The following is a 15,783-nucleotide window of genomic DNA, read 5'->3' on the forward strand; positions in this document are numbered from 1 at the left end:
GGATCACGAGGTCACGAGTTTGAGACCAGCCTTACCAATACGGTGAAATCCCGTCTCTACTAAAAATACAAAAATTAGCCGAATTAGCCAGGCTTGGTGGCACGCACCTGTAATCACAGCTGCTCAGGAGGCTGAGGCAGCAGTATCACTTGGGTTGCAGTGAGCCAAGATCGCAGCACTACACTCCAGCCTGACAACAGAGCGAGATTCCGTCTCAAAAAAAAAAAAAAAAAAAAAAGGAAATGAACTTAAATCCTGTTCCTCTCTTCATGATCTCAGAGGCCCTCTGGGCCCTTAGCTTTGAGGATCCATGCGTCTTCAAGCAGATGAAGCAAGTGGAGTTGTGGTCATGGATTAAAACCTTCGCTGTCTGCAGTGGCAAACTGATGAGCAGAGAGAGAGAGAGTTCAGGGCAGCACTCTCAACACAGGGTAGAGGGCAGATAATGTCTAGGAGAGCTTTCTAACAAGCAGAGCAGTGTGGAGGGTGGAGTAAGGGATTAAATGCTTACGTGCAGTTATTCCTAGGCCACATGTCTGTATGCAGATCTTTGAATGTAATAATTTTAAAGTTTTAAAAAAGGTTTTTGAAAATTATTCCAGTAATATCAATAGTATATGTTACCTATCTCTAAACTGGTCATTTCACCTTTTAAGGTAACTTTCCCTGCCCTTATTAAATGATAAAATTCGGATTAAATTAATACTTTAAATTATTAATACAATAATCCATACAAAGCTTATAAAGTTCTAAAAAGTTTTTCAGAAATTATCTGAATATTCTTTGTTTATGTGGAATGATGAAAACATCATCACACAAATAGAAGCTATGACAAGAATAAAATAAAAAGTTTTATTAACAAACCTCCAAAGCAGGAAATGATTTTTCTGAAAGAAAAACAAGAGATATAGACAGCAGCTCAAAAGATGTGTACTCTCTGGTTTTAGATAGGCTCAAAACTTCTTATTGCCAATATCTGTTCTGAATTGCAGTGTAAAGAAATTCTTGAGGCATGCCACTTCTTCCATAGTTAGTCTTACTGACTTAGGGTAGATATTCAGAAGTCGAAAAACTTGGTGTTTAGGGTTTGAGAGACATACTGTTTGGTTAATGAGTTTTACCAGTTTGCTTAGACACTAGAAATGTAGATAGGTGTTGGATTCATTCCAATCCCACATGCAGTACATAATCATATTTACAATGATGTTATTTTTTTTTTACAGTGGTAAAGGGATATTATTTCCACTATAGTTTTGATGTACATTTCTTTCACTACCAGTGAAATAGAATACTTTTTACTGTAAAATTAAAAATGTGAATGATTTTATTTCCTCCTTAATAAGCTCTCTATTCATAGTCTTTGCTAATTTGTTTCATAGAATATTTTTCTTTAAAGAGTACAATTATTTGTAAACTAAAAATCTTTGTCTGGAATTTATTTTTGTGAATCTGTATTTTTTATGTGGATATTGGCTTGCTCATCTTCTAAAAATGTTTTCTTTTTTTTACACTAAGAAAACTTTAAACTTGTAAAATATTGGAAAAACCTGGTTGTTATTATTTTTCTTTTTTTTTTTTTTTTTTTTTTTTTTGAGACGGAGTCTCGCTCTGTCGCCAAGGCTGGAGTGCAGTGGCCGGATCTCAGCTCACTGCAAGCTCCGCCTCCTGGGTTCCGGCCATTCTCCTGCCTCAGCCTCCCGAGTAGCTGGGACTACAGGCGCCCGCCACCTCGCCTGGCTAGTTTTTTGTATTTTTTAGTAGAGACGGGGTTTCACCGTGTTTAGCCAGGATGGTCTTGATCTCCTGACCTCGTGATCCGCCCGTCTCGGCCTCCCAAAGTGCTGGGATTACAGGCTTGAGCCACCGCGCCCGGCCTGTTATTATTTTTCTTTATTATTTTGCCCATTGCCTTTAATCTTACAAAAACTTTCTTGTTTAGAAACTTGATAAAATTATTTCATATAAAGTATATATTTATCAAATGTCTATGTATAATCTGTTCTATCTCTAAAATCATTAATATACTAATGCCTCAATGTTACCAACATTGTGGCCTTTGATAGGCTTTCATATCTTATGGAGATAATGTTTTCAATTATTTTTCCTATTTTAATTTAACGTTTATTGTATCTTTTCACCTGCCAAACCACATCCGACTTTACCTGTGTCTCTTCAAACAAAAATGGAGCCAAGCTAATCGTTTACCTGCTAGAACATGAACATTTTCAGAAAAGATCATTCTTTTCCACTGCCTATAGTGATGATACTAAATATAGTTAATCTTTATTGAACACTTACTACATTCCTGGAACTCTTCCTCATGAGTTTCATCTCATTTTCACCATACAAAAACCATATACATCATTAATTTAGAGATAAATATAATCATTAATTTAGAGATCAGATAAAATAAAATCATTAAGTTAGAGATCAGAAAACTGCGGCTTTGAAAAGTTAGGTGAGTTTATCAGCACAATGCCATAAAATGAATATGTTGTAAAGCCAGAACTAAAACTAACTGTGAAGAGCTCCAAGGCCTGTACTTTCAAACTCTGTGTGATATTTCTTTTCAGTCTCTTCTGTGCTAGTAGATTGGGTATTGGATATCGTATCACTGAGTATGCTTTTTTTTTTTTTTTTTTTTTTTTAAATTTATTTATTATTATTATACTTTAAGTTGTAGGGTACATGTGCATAACGTGCAGGTTTGTTACATATGTATACTTGTGCCATGTTGCTGTGCTGCACCCATCAACTCGTCATTTACATCAGGTATAACTCCCAATGCAATCCCTCCCCCCTCCCCCCTCCCCATGATAGGCCCCGGTGTGTGATGTTCCCCTTCCTGAGTCCGAGTGATCTCATTGTTCAGTTCCCACCTATGAGTGAGAACATGCGGTGTTTGGTTTTCTGTTCTTGTGATAGTTTGCTAAGAATGATGGATTCCAGCTGCATCCAAGTCCCTACAAAGGACTCAAACTCATCCTTTTTGATGGCTGCATAGTATTCCATGGTGTATATGTGCCACATTTTCTTAATCCAATCTGTCACTGATGGACATTTGGGTTGATTCCAAGTCTTTGCTATTGTGAATAGTGCTGCAATAAACATACGTGTGCATGTGTCTTTATAGAGCATAATTTGTAATCCTTTGGGTATATACCCAGTAATGGGATGGCTGGGTCATATGGTACATCTAGTTCTAGATCCTTGAGGAATCGCCATACTGTTTTCCATAATGGTTGAACTAGTTTACAATCCCACCAACAGTGTAAAAGTGTTCCTATTTCTCCACATCCTCTCCAGCACCTGTTGTTTCCTGACTTTTTAATGATTGCCATTCTAACTGGTGTGAGATGGTATCTCATGGTGGTTTTGATTTGCATTTCTCTGATGGCCAGTGATGATGAGCATTTTTTCATGTGTCTGTTGGCTGTATGAATGTCTTCTTTTGAGAAATGTCTGTTCATGTCCTTTGCCCACTTTTTGATGGGGTTGTTTGTTTTTTTCTTGTAAATTTGTTTGAGTTCTTTGTAGGTTCTGGATATTAGCCCTTTGTCAGATGAGTAGATTGCAAAAATTTTCTCCCATTCTGTAGGTTGCCTGTTCACTCTGATGGTAGTGTCTTTTGCTGTGCAGAAGCTCTTTAGTTTAATGAGATCCCATTTGTCAATTTTGCCTTTTGCTGCTGTTGCTTTTGGTGTTTTAGACATGAAATCTTTGCCCATGCCTATGTCCTGAATGGTACTACCTAGGTTTTCCTCTAGGATTTTTATGGTATTAGGTCTAACATTTAAGTCTCTAATCCATCTTGAATTAATTTTCGTATAAGGAGTAAGGAAAGGATCCAGTTTCAGCTTTCTACTTACGGCTAGCCAATTTTCCCAGCACCATTTATTAAATAGGGAATCCTTTCCCCATTTCTTGTTTCTCTCAGGTTTGTCAAAGATCAAATGGCTGTAGATGTGTGGTATTATTTCTGAGGACTCTGTTCTGTTCCATTGGTCTATATCTCTGTTTTGGTACCAGTACCATGCTGTTTTGGTTACTGTAGCCTTGTAGTATAGTTTGAAGTCAGGTAGCGTGATGCCTCCAGCTTTGTTCTTTTGGCTTAGGATTGTCTTGGAGATGCGGGCTCTTTTTTGGTTCCATATGAACTTTAAAGCAGTTTTTTCCAATTCTGTGAAGAAACTCATTGGTAGCTTGATGGGGATGGCATTGAATCTATAAATTACCTTGGGCAGTATGGCCATTTTCACAATATTGATTCTTCCTATCCATGAGCATGGTATGTTCTTCCATTTGTTTGTGTCCTCTTTGATTTCACTGAGCAGTGGTTTGTAGTTCTCCTTGAAGAGGTCCTTTACATCCCTTGTAAGTTGGATTCCTAGGTATTTTATTCTCTTTGAAGCAATTGTGAATGGAAGTTCATTCCTGATTTGGCTCTCTGTTTGTCTGTTACTGGTGTATAAGAATGCTTGTGATTTTTGCACATTAATTTTGTATCCTGAGACTTTGCTGAAGTTGCTTATCAGCTTAAGGAGATTTTGGGCTGAGACAATGGGGTTCTCTAAATATACAATCATGTCATCTGCAAACAGGGACAATTTGACTTCTTCTTTTCCTAACTGGATACCCTTGATTTCTTTCTCTTGCCTGATTGCCCTAGCCAGAACTTCCAACACTATGTTGAATAGGAGTGGTGAGAGAGGGCATCCCTGTCTTGTGCCAGTTTTCAAAGGGAATTTTTCCAGTTTTTGCCCGTTCAGTATGATATTGGCTGTGGGTTTGTCATAAATAGCTCTTATTATTTTGAGGTACGTTCCATCAATACCGAATTTATTGAGCGTTTTTAGCATGAAGGGCTGTTGAATTTTGTCAAAAGCCTTTTCTGCATCTATTGAGATAATCATGTGGTTCTTGTCTTTGGTTCTGTTTATATGCTGGATTATGTTTATTGATTTGCGAATGTTGAACCAGCCTTGCATCCCAGGGATGAAGCCCACTTGATCATGGTGGATAAGCTTTTTGATGTGTTGCTGAATCCGGTTTGCCAGTATTTTATTGAGGATTTTTGCATCGATGTTCATCAGGGATATTGGTCTAAAATTCTCTTTTTTTGTTGTGTCTCTGCCAGGCTTTGGTATCAGGATGATGTTGGCCTCATAAAATGAGTTAGGGAGGATTCCCTCTTTTTCTATTGATTGGAACAGTTTCAGAAGGAATGGTACCAACTCCTCTTTGTACCTCTGGTAGAATTCAGCTGTGAATCCATCTGGTCCTGGACTTTTTTTGGTTGGTAGGCTATTAATTGTTGCCTCAATTTCAGAGCCTGCTATTGGTCTATTCAGGGATTCAACTTCTTCCTGGTTTAGTCTTGGAAGAGTGTAAGTGTCCAGGAAATTATCCATTTCTTCTAGATTTTCCAGTTTATTTGCGTAGAGGTGTTTATAGTATTCTCTGATGGTAGTTTGTATTTCTGTGGGGTCGGTGGTGATATCCCCTTGATCATTTTTAATTGTGTCGATTTTATTCTTCTCTCTTTTCTTCTTTATTAGTCTTGCTAGTGGTCTGTCAATTTTGTTGATCTTTTCAAAAAACCAACTTCTGGATTCATTGATTTTTTGGAGGGTTTTTTGTGTTTCTATCTCCTTCAGTTCTGCTCTGATCTTAGTTATTTCTTGCCTTCTGCTAGCTTTCAAATGTGTTTGCTCTTGCTTCTCTAGTTCTTTTAATTGCGATGTTAGAGTGTCAATTTTAGATCTTTCCTGCTTTCTCTTGTGGGCATTTAGTGCTATAAATTTCCCTCTACACACTGCTTTAAATGTGTCCCAGAGATTCTGGTATGTTGTATCTTTGTTCTCATTGGTTTCAAAGAACATCTTTATTTCTGCCTTCATTTCGTGATGTACCCAGTAGTCATTCAGGAGCAGGTTGTTCAGTTTCCATGTAGTTGAGCGGTTTTGATTGAGTTTCTTAGTCCTGAGTTCTAGTTTGATTGCACTGTGGTCTGAGAGACAGTTTGTTATAATTTCTGTTCTTGTACATTTGCTGAGGAGTGCTTTACTTCCAATTACGTGGTCAATTTTGGAGTAAGTACGATGTGGTGCTGAGAAGAATGTATATTCTGTTGATTTGGGGTGGAGAGTTCTATAGATGTCTATTAGGTCTGCTTGCTGCAGAGATGAGTTCAATTCCTGGATATCCTTGTTAACTTTCTGTCTCGTTGATCTGTCTAATGTTGACAGTGGAGTGTTGAAGTCTCCCATTATTATTGTATGGGAGTCTAAGTCTCTTTGTAAGTCTCTAAGGACTTGCTTTATGAATCTGGGTGCTCCTGTATTGGGTGCATATATATTTAGGATAGTTAGCTCTTCCTGTTGAATTGATCCCTTTACCATTATGTAATGGCCTTCTTTGTCTCTTTTGATCTTTGATGGTTTAAAGTCTGTTTCATCAGAGACTAGTATTGCAACCCCTGCTTTTTTTTGTTCTCCATTTGCTTGGTAAATCTTCCTCCATCCCTTTATTTTGAGCCTATGTATGTCTCTGCGTGTGAGATGGGTCTCCTGAATACAGCAGACTGATGGGTCTTGACTCTTTATCCAGTTTGCCAGTCTGTGTCTTTTAATTGGAGCATTTAGTCCATTTACATTTAAGGTTAATATTGTTATGTGTGAACTTGATCCTGCCATTATGATATTAACTGGTTATTTTGCTCATTAGTTGATGCAGTTTCTTCCTAGCCTCAATGGTCTTTACATTTTGGCATGTTTTTGCAATGGCTGGTACCGGTTGTTCCTTTCCATGTTTAGTGCTTCCTTCAGGATCTCTTGTAAGGCAGGCCTAGTGGTGACAAAATCTCTAAGCATTTGCTTATCTGTAAAGGATTTTATTTCTCCTTCACTTATGAAACTTAGTTTGGCTGGATATGAAATTCTGGGTTTAAAATTCTTTTCTTTAAGAATGTTGAATATTGGCCCCCACTCTCTTCTGGCTTGTAGAGTTTCTGCTGAGATATCTGCTGTTAGTCTGATGGGCTTCCCTTTGTGGGTAACCCGACCTTTCTCTCTGGCTGCCCTTAAGATTTTTTCCTTCATTTCAACTTTGGTGAATCTGGCAATTATGTGTCTTGGAGTTGCTCTTCTCGAGGAGTATCTTTGTGGCGTTCTCTGTATTTCCTGGATTTGAATGTTGGCCTGCCCTACTAGGTTGGGGAAGTTCTCCTGGATGATATCCTGAAGAGTGTTTTCCAACTTGGTTCCATTTTCCCCCTCACTTTCAGGCACCCCAATCAGACGTAGATTTGGTCTTTTTACATAATCCCATACTTCTTGCAGGCTTTGTTCGTTTCTTTTTCTTCTTTTTTCTTTTGGTTTCTCTTCTCGCTTCATTTCATTCATTTGATCCTCAATCGCTGATACTCTTTCTTCCAGTTGATCGAGTCGGTTACTGAAGCTTGTGCATTTGTCACGTATTTCTCGTGTCATGGTTTTCATCTCTTTCATTTCGTTTAGGACCTTCTCTGCATTAATTACTCTAGCCATCAATTCTTCCACTTTTTTTTCAAGATTTTTAGTTTCTTTGCGCTGGGTATGTAACTCCTCCTTTAGCTCTGAGAAATTTGATGGACTGAAGCCTTCTTCTCTCATCTCGTCAAAGTCATTCTCCGTCCAGCTTTGATCCGTTGCTGGCGATGAGCTGCGCTCCTTTGCCGGGGGAGATGCGCTCTTATTTTTTGAATTTCCAGCTTTTCTGCCCTGCTTTTTCCCCATCTTTGTGGTTTTATCTGCCTCTGGTCTTTGATGATGGTGATGTACTGATGGGGTTTTGGTGTAGGTGTCCTTCCTGTTTGATAGTTTTCCTTCTAACAGTCAGGACCCTCAGCTGTAGGTCTGTTGGAGATTGCTTGAGGTCCACTCCAGACCCTGTTTGCCTGGGTATCAGCAGCAGAGGCTGCAGAAGATAGAATATTTCTGAACAGCGAGTGTACCTGTCTGATTCTTGCTTTGGAAGCTTCCTCTCAGGGGTGTACTCCTCCCTGTGAGGTGTGGGGTGTCAGACTGCCCCTAGTGGGGGATGTCTCCCAGTTAGGCTACTCAGGGGTCAGGGACCCGCTTGAGCAGGGAGTCTGTCCCTTCTCAGATCTCAACCTCCGTGTTGGGAGATCAGTGCTCTCTTCAAAGCTGTCAGACAGAGTCGTTTGCGTCTGTGCAGAGGTGTCTGTGTGTCTTAGTTTACTGTGCCCTGTCCCCAGAGGTGGAGTCTACAGAGACAGGCAGGTTTCCTTGAGCTGCTGTGAGCTCCACCCAGTTCGAGCTTCCCAGCAGCTTTGTTTACCTACTTAAGCCTCAGCAATGGCGGGCGCCCCTCCCCTAGCCTCGCTGCTGCCTTGCCGGTAGATCACAGACTGCTGCGCTAGCAACGAGGGAGGCTCCGTGTATGTGGGACCCTCCCGGCCAGGTGTGGGATATGATCTCCTGGTGTGCCTGTTTCCTAAAGCGCAGTATTGGGGTGGGAGTTACCTGATTTTCCAGGTGTTGTGTGTCTCAGTTCCCCTGGCTAGGAAAAGGGACTCCCTTCCCCCTTGCGCTTCCCAGGTGAGGCAATGCCTCGCCCTGCTTCAGCTCTCGCTGGTCGGGCTGCAGCAGCTGACCAGCTCCGATCGTCCGGCACTCCCCAGTGAGATGAACCCAGTACCTCAGTTGAAAATGCAGAAATCACCGGTCTTCTGTGTCGCTGGCGCTGGGAGTTGGAGACTGGAGCTGCTCCTATTCGGCCATCTTGCTCCGCCCACCAAGTAAGCTGAGTATGCTTTTGAATGTGAGACTGTTTTAGTGCATTGCTTCAGGGGGACACAGAGTGGTATGTGTGGTTGCTTTGGAGAAGTACGGAGCAGAGACTAGAAGGGTTAATCCTCAAGGTAGAGAGGATGGAGTCTGCAGGGTAGAAGTTTGATGATATTGAGCACCCAGAAAGCCCCAACTGGAAGTCCCCTAGCAGCCAGTATGGGTTGAGTATGTGTTCTAGGATAAAGCAAAAATAACCTCTCTTGCTGGGATTTATGGTTGCCCATAGTTTATCCAGGCACTGTCAGACCTTCTTCATGCTGTAATGAAGGAAAGGAATGAGGGAGCCTATGGAAAAAGGGAAATTAGTGGGAATTACAACTAAACTCGATGTTCTAGGTGAAAAAAATAATTGGTGATTTAGGTGAGGAAGATTTCTCACTAGGTTAAACACTCAATGAATATCTTGTGTATATCTATTGTCATTTATGGGAGGCCACACGTAGGAGGGTGAGACTTGGAAGACCAGATACTACACACCCAAATCACTGGGTAAATGGGAGATGCACTTGTGAATCAGTGACAAGGTCCAGAGATGGAATATAGAAGACTCAGGGATGATGTGCTTGATGCAGGGAGTGAAATAAGACTCTTGAAAAGGACATCTAGCCCAGGAAAGAGCTATGTCAAGGTGGATGATCTTGAAGCCATTTGGGACATGAGAGCATATTCAGTAGTGCTTCAGACTTTCTGGAGCAGGATAAATACCAGGCACAGGTGATTATGGAAGCTACTGCTTTGAAACTCTGCTGACATCAGTAGGAGCCACTGAGGGATCCCAAACGTGTCTGAGTCGGAATTAAAGTTATAGACCAGCACTTTTCAGCACCTTGCAACTATACTCAACTGACATATCGCCTCAGGATGGGCCCACAGCCTGCTGGTGTGGAACTAAAGGAGCAATGAAAAAAGTCCAAAGGCAAAGTAGAGCCAAGAGTAAGCTGCTAAATAAAAACCTTCAAAAACCTAAGCACTTATTCTAAAGAGGTCAGTGGAAGATGGCAACCAGGTGCTGCAAAGGTATGGGAGAATAAGTACTGATACCAAGATAATTAGGAATAACAATGGCATGTTGAGGACATGTACATGAGATGCCCATATGAGCACTTTAAAAGAAAACACACATGCACACACACAAAATTGGTGTGTTACAGGTACCAGACTAATCTGTACTCTCCCTTTAAAATATAGTTCCTGACCTCCAAATGTTTCTTTTTTGTTTTTTCTTTTTAATTTTTATGGGTGCATAGTAGGTATATACAACTAGGGTGTGCGAGATGTTTTGATGCAGGTATTCAATGTGAAATAAGCACATATTGGAAAATGAAGTATCTATCCCCTCTAGCATTTATCCTTTGAGTTACAAACAATCCAATTATACTGTTTATTTTAAAATACACACGTAAGTTACTATTGACTGTAATTACCTTGTTTTGCTATCAAATAGTAGGTCATCATTCTTTCTATTTTTGTGCCCATTAACCATCCTCTCCTCTCTCCCATCCTTCCATTACCCTTCCCAGCCTCTAGTAACCATTCTACTCTCTAGGTCCATGAGTTCAATTGCTTCTATTTTTACATGCCACAAATAATTAAGAGCATGCATGGTTGTCTTTCTGTGCCTGTCTTATTTCATTTAACATAATAATCTCCAGTTCCATCCATGGTTTTGCAAAGGACTGGATATCATTCTTTTTTACAGCTCAATAGTACTCCATTGTGTATGTACCACATTTTCTTTATCCATTCATCTATTGATGGACACTTAGGTTGCTTTCAAATCTTAGCTTACAATGTTTCAGCATTGTAAACAGTGTTGCAACAAACATAGGAGTGCAGATATCTTTTCAACATACTGATTTTCTTTCTTTTGGGTATATGTCCAGCAGTGGGATTGTTGGATCATATGGTAGCTCAATTTTTAGTTTTCTGAGGAAGCTCCAAATTATTCTCCACAGTGGTTGTACTCATTTACATTCCCATCAACAATGTACAAGGGTTCCTTATTCTCTACACCCTTGCCAGCATTTGTTATTGCCTATCTTTGGATATAAGCCATTTTTACTGGGATGAGATGGTATCTCATATAGTTTTGATTTGCATTTGTCTGATCAATGATGTTGAGCACCTTTTCATATGCCTCTTTGCCATTTGTATGTCTTATTTTGAGAAATGTCTATTCAAATCTTTCGCCCATTTTTTTGATCAGTTTATTAGATATTTTCTATTGAGTTGTTTGAGCTCCTTATATATTCTGGTTATTAATCCTTTGTCAGATGGATAGTTTGCAAATATCTTCTCCTAATCTGTGGTTTGTCTTTTCACTTTGTTGCTTGTTTCCTAGCTGTGAAGAAATTTTTTAACTTGATGTGATCCCATTTGTCCATTTTTGCTTTGGTTGCCTGCACTTGTGGGGTATTATTCAAGAAATCTTAGCCCAGACCACTGTCCTGGAGTGGTTTCCCAATATTTTCTTGTAGCAGTTTCATAGTTTGAGGTTTAGATTTAAGTCTTTAATCTATTTTGATTCAACTTTTGTAAGTGGTGATAGATAGGGATCTAGTCTTATTCCTCTGCATATGAATATCCAGTTTTCCAAACACCATGTGTTGAAGAGAATGTCTTTTCCCCAGTGTATGTTCTTAGCACCTTTGTCAAGAATGAGTTCACTGTAGGTGTGTGGATTTGCTTTTGGTTTCTCTGTTCTGTTCCATTGGTCTATGTGTCTGTTTTTATGCCAGCACCATGTTGTTTTGGTTATTATACCTCTGTAGTGTAATGTAAACTCAAGTAATGTGATCTCTCCAGGTCTGGTTTTGTTTTTTTTCTTTTTTTCTTTTTTTTTTTTTGCTCATAATAGTTTTGTCTATTCTGGTTCTTTTGCGGTTCCATATAGATTTTAGGATCGTCTTTCTATTTCTGTGAAGAATGTCATTGGTATTTTGATAGTGATTGCATTGAATCTGTAGATTACTTTGAGTACTATGAACATTTTAATAATATTGATTCTTCCAATCAAGGAACATGAAATATTTTGCCATTTGTTGGTGTCCTCTTAAATTTTCTTCATCAGTGTTTCATAGCTTTCATTATAGATATCTTTCACTTCTTTGGTTAAATTAATTCCTAGGTATTCAATTTCATTTGTGGCTATTGTAAATGGCATTACGTTTAAAATTTCTTTTTCACAGTTTCCACTATTGGCGTGTGTGTGTGTGTGTGTATATATATATATATATATATATATATATATATGTGTATATATATATATATATAACAGTTTTATATATATCAGTTATATATATCTCATATATATATATCAGATTTGCATTTATCTGATGATCAATGATGTTGAGCACTTTTTCTTATTCCTGTTTGCCATTTGTATGTCTTCTTTTGATACTGATATATATATATAACTGATATATATAAAACAGATATATATATAAACATTTTTATATGTTGACTTTGTATCCTGCAACTTTATTTATTTCTCAAATCAGTTCCAATAGTTTTCTTGTGGAGTCTTTAGTTTTTTCCAAATGTAAGACCACATGGCCAGCAAACAAGGATAATTTGACTACTTCCTTTCCAATATGGATGCCTTTTATGTTTCTCTTGTCTGATTGCTCTAGCTAGGATTTCTAGTACTATGTTGAATAGCAGTAGTGACAGTGGGTATATTAATCCATTTTCATGCTGCTGATAAAGACATACCGAAACTGGGAAGAAAACAAGGTTTAATTGGACTTACAGTTCTACATAGGTGGAGAGGTCTCATAATCATGGCAGGAGGTGCAAGTAACTTCTTATGTGGCGGGAGCAAGAGAAAAATGAGGAAGAAGCAAAAGTGGAAACCCCTGAAAAACCCATCAGATCTTGTCAGACTTATTCACTATCATGAGAATAGCACGGGAAAGACTGGCCTCCATAATTCAATTACCTCTCACTGGTTCCCTCCCACTGGTTCCCTCCCACAATATGTGGGAATTCTGGGAGGAACAATTCAAGTTGAGATTTGGGTGGGAACACAGCCAAACCGTATCATTCCTCCCCTGGCCCCTCCAAATCTCATGTCCTCACATTTCAAAACCAATCATGCCTTCCCAACAGTCCCCCAAAGTCTTTACTTATGTCAGCATTAACCCAAAAATCCACAGTCCAAAGTCATATCTGAGACAAGACAAGCCCGTTCTGCCTATCAGCCTGTAAAATCAAAAGCAAACTAGTTACTTCCTAGATACAATGGTAGTACAGCTATTGGGTAAATAAAGCTGTACTTTATTTTTGAATACTGGGTCATTCAAAATGGGAGAAATTGGCCAAAACAAAGGGGTTACAGGCCCCATGCAAGTCCTACATCCAGCAGGGCATTCAAATTTTAAAGCTCCAAAATGATCTCCTTTGACTGCAGATCTCACATCCAGGTCAAACTGATGCAAGAGGTAGGTTCCCATGATCTTGGGCAGCTCCACCCCTGTGGCTTTGCAGGGTACAGCCTCCCTCCTGACTGCTTTCATAGGCTGGTGTTGAGTATCTGCAGCTTTTCCAAGCACGTGGTGCAAGCTGTCGATTGATCTACCATTCTGGGGTCTAGAGGATGGTAGCCCTGTTCTCACAGTTCCACTAGGCAGTGCCCCAATAGGTCCTCTAAGGGGGCTCCAATCCCACATTTCCCTTCTGCACTGCCCTAGCAGGGAGGTGTCAGCAATTCAAGATTGTCTTCCTAATATCTCCAGTACCTCTTTCAGTGAAGTTAAAACCAGTTACTGTAATTGTTCACCTGATTTTTTATTCTTAGGGAGGTGCTTTTTGGCATGGATGGTTGTTCAATTTGGTGTTCCTATGGAGAGGATGATTGGTGGAGGCTTCTATTTGGCCATCTTACTTGGCCTCCTTGAATAAAACAGTTTAATATTCCTGAAATGTAGTATAAATATTTTGAAAATAGTCATTGAGTACTGTTGGTTTTGTAACTTTATCTTATAATAACTCATGTTATTGAAGTGAAGACTTGAACTTCTATAGCTTAAAAATCTTTGGCTAACACATTTTATTATATATTTTCAGCTAAAGAATGACCCAGTATTCAAAAATAAAATTAAAGCTCAAGCTTTAATTTACCCTGGTTTACAAGTACTTGATTCCTTACTGCCATCTCACCAAGAAAATGAACATGGCCCGTTGCTAACAAGAGATATGGCAATTAAAATGACATGCTTATATTTGACCAGAGATGAAGCACTTCCTCAGGCAATGAGAAAAAACCAACATATGCCTCAAGAATCAAGACATCTGTTCAAGTTTGTCAACTGGAGTAACTTTCTTCCTGATAAATATAAAAAGAACTATATTTATATGAAACCAGTTCTTGGAAGACTTAATTTATCATATCCAGCACTTTTGGATAGTAGGTTATCACCCTTGTTAGTGAATGATTCCCAGTTACAAAAGTGTCCATTAACTTATATCATCACCTGTCAATATGATATTCTAAGAGATGATGGACTTATGTATGTCACACGACTTCAAAATGTTGGAGTTAACGTTGTTCATGATCATTTAGAGGATGGATTTCATGGAGCTCTATCATTCATGTCAGCACCATTTTATTTACAATTAGGCGTTAGAATAAAAGATAAGTATATTAGTTGGTTAGAAGAAAATCTATAAATCTATAAATTGTACATGTCAGTAGATAATCATTTAGTTAGTATTATAATCCAAAGATTATGTTTTAAAGTCTTGTGAGTTTAATGGACAGAACAATGGTATGAGTTTGGGATAAATCAAAGTTTAAATCAGAGTACGTTTAAATCTAAGTTTAAATTGTGCACTTTTGAACAAATTATTTAGTTTTTCTACTCTTAAACCTTGCTAAAATGAAAACATTGTTGTATTATTCCAATTTTATTTATTTTTCTTGATAAACACTAAATATTCACCAATATCAGTAAAGTATAAAAGTGAGTATGGTTATAGGCAAAGTAGGCATAACAGTTTCTGGGCAGTGATAAGAATGGTAATGGCGAGTGAGGAGAAAATTTAAGGAAGGAAAATTGCAATGACATTTGTATGGGGTTATCACTACATTATATTGCAGCCATTTTTTTTGTATTAGGTATAGTTCATACATTATTTATATCTGCCCAATGTAAATTCTGTTAGTTTTTTCTTCCATTTAGTTAATAAAAATAAAGTCTGATTTCAAATGTATTGCTAAGATTCTTTGCCTATAGAAGAAGAAAAAAAATTTAATTCTGTACTCTAAATTATTTCTATAGCCTGAAATTTTCACCCTTACTCAAACTTTTAGCAAAATCACTACAAACCTTTAGCAAATTTTACTACATTGATTGCTATGTGGTGATCCTTAATCCAAGGAGCTTCCTAACCGACTATATGTGTCAGCCAAAATTATTTATTCTGTTATTTTGAATTCCCAGATTATATCATATATCCTCATACAAGATATGTAAGTAGCAAGATATTTAAGCTGATAATCTCTGAAGCTCTTGACTTCCTTGTGATGATGAGTCCAAAGCTCATGTCAGCCTATACCAACCTCACAATTAAAATGCATTCCCATTATGAGGCGTTAGAAGTAATGTCTAATTTTTGAGGTCATTGTGATGCTGCTGTTTGCCTGATATTGTTTTCTCTGTTCTGGGTCTTTTATTAATGCTGACTGAATATGGTGTTGTGTAAATTTACTTGTTCCTGTTGAATTTGATTGATAATCAAATACCAAAACTTTTTTCTTTTGATCTGCAGCTTATTCACTTGCTGTTTGGTCATCTCAACAAAAATCTGTTCACCGATTTTCAGCAGACTTTACCATATACATCTCTTCACTAAAATTCAAATACTGAGCGGCATTTCATAAGCTTGAGAATGTGTTGATGAATATGTTTCCTTTGCTATTAGTTATTCC

At 38.4% G+C, this 15,783-nt stretch overlaps 1 protein-coding gene across 1 annotated transcript; it reads left to right on the top strand.

Annotated features, from left to right (window-relative positions):
- Positions 1 to 9,384: 9,384 nt before the first annotated feature.
- LOC144339464 (arylacetamide deacetylase-like 2) lies at positions 9,385 to 14,993 on the top strand. Its single transcript, XM_077994096.1, has 2 exons — positions 9,385 to 9,522; positions 13,920 to 14,993. The coding sequence occupies exons 1-2, from the start codon at positions 9,385 to 9,387 to the stop codon at positions 14,520 to 14,522; spliced, it is 741 nt and encodes a 246-aa protein (XP_077850222.1). The 3' UTR covers positions 14,523 to 14,993.
- The last annotated feature ends 790 nt before the right edge of the window (positions 14,994 to 15,783 follow it).

Source organism: Macaca mulatta, chromosome 2, assembly GCF_049350105.2.
Source record: "Macaca mulatta isolate MMU2019108-1 chromosome 2, T2T-MMU8v2.0, whole genome shotgun sequence".
NCBI lineage: Eukaryota > Metazoa > Chordata > Mammalia > Primates > Cercopithecidae > Macaca > Macaca mulatta.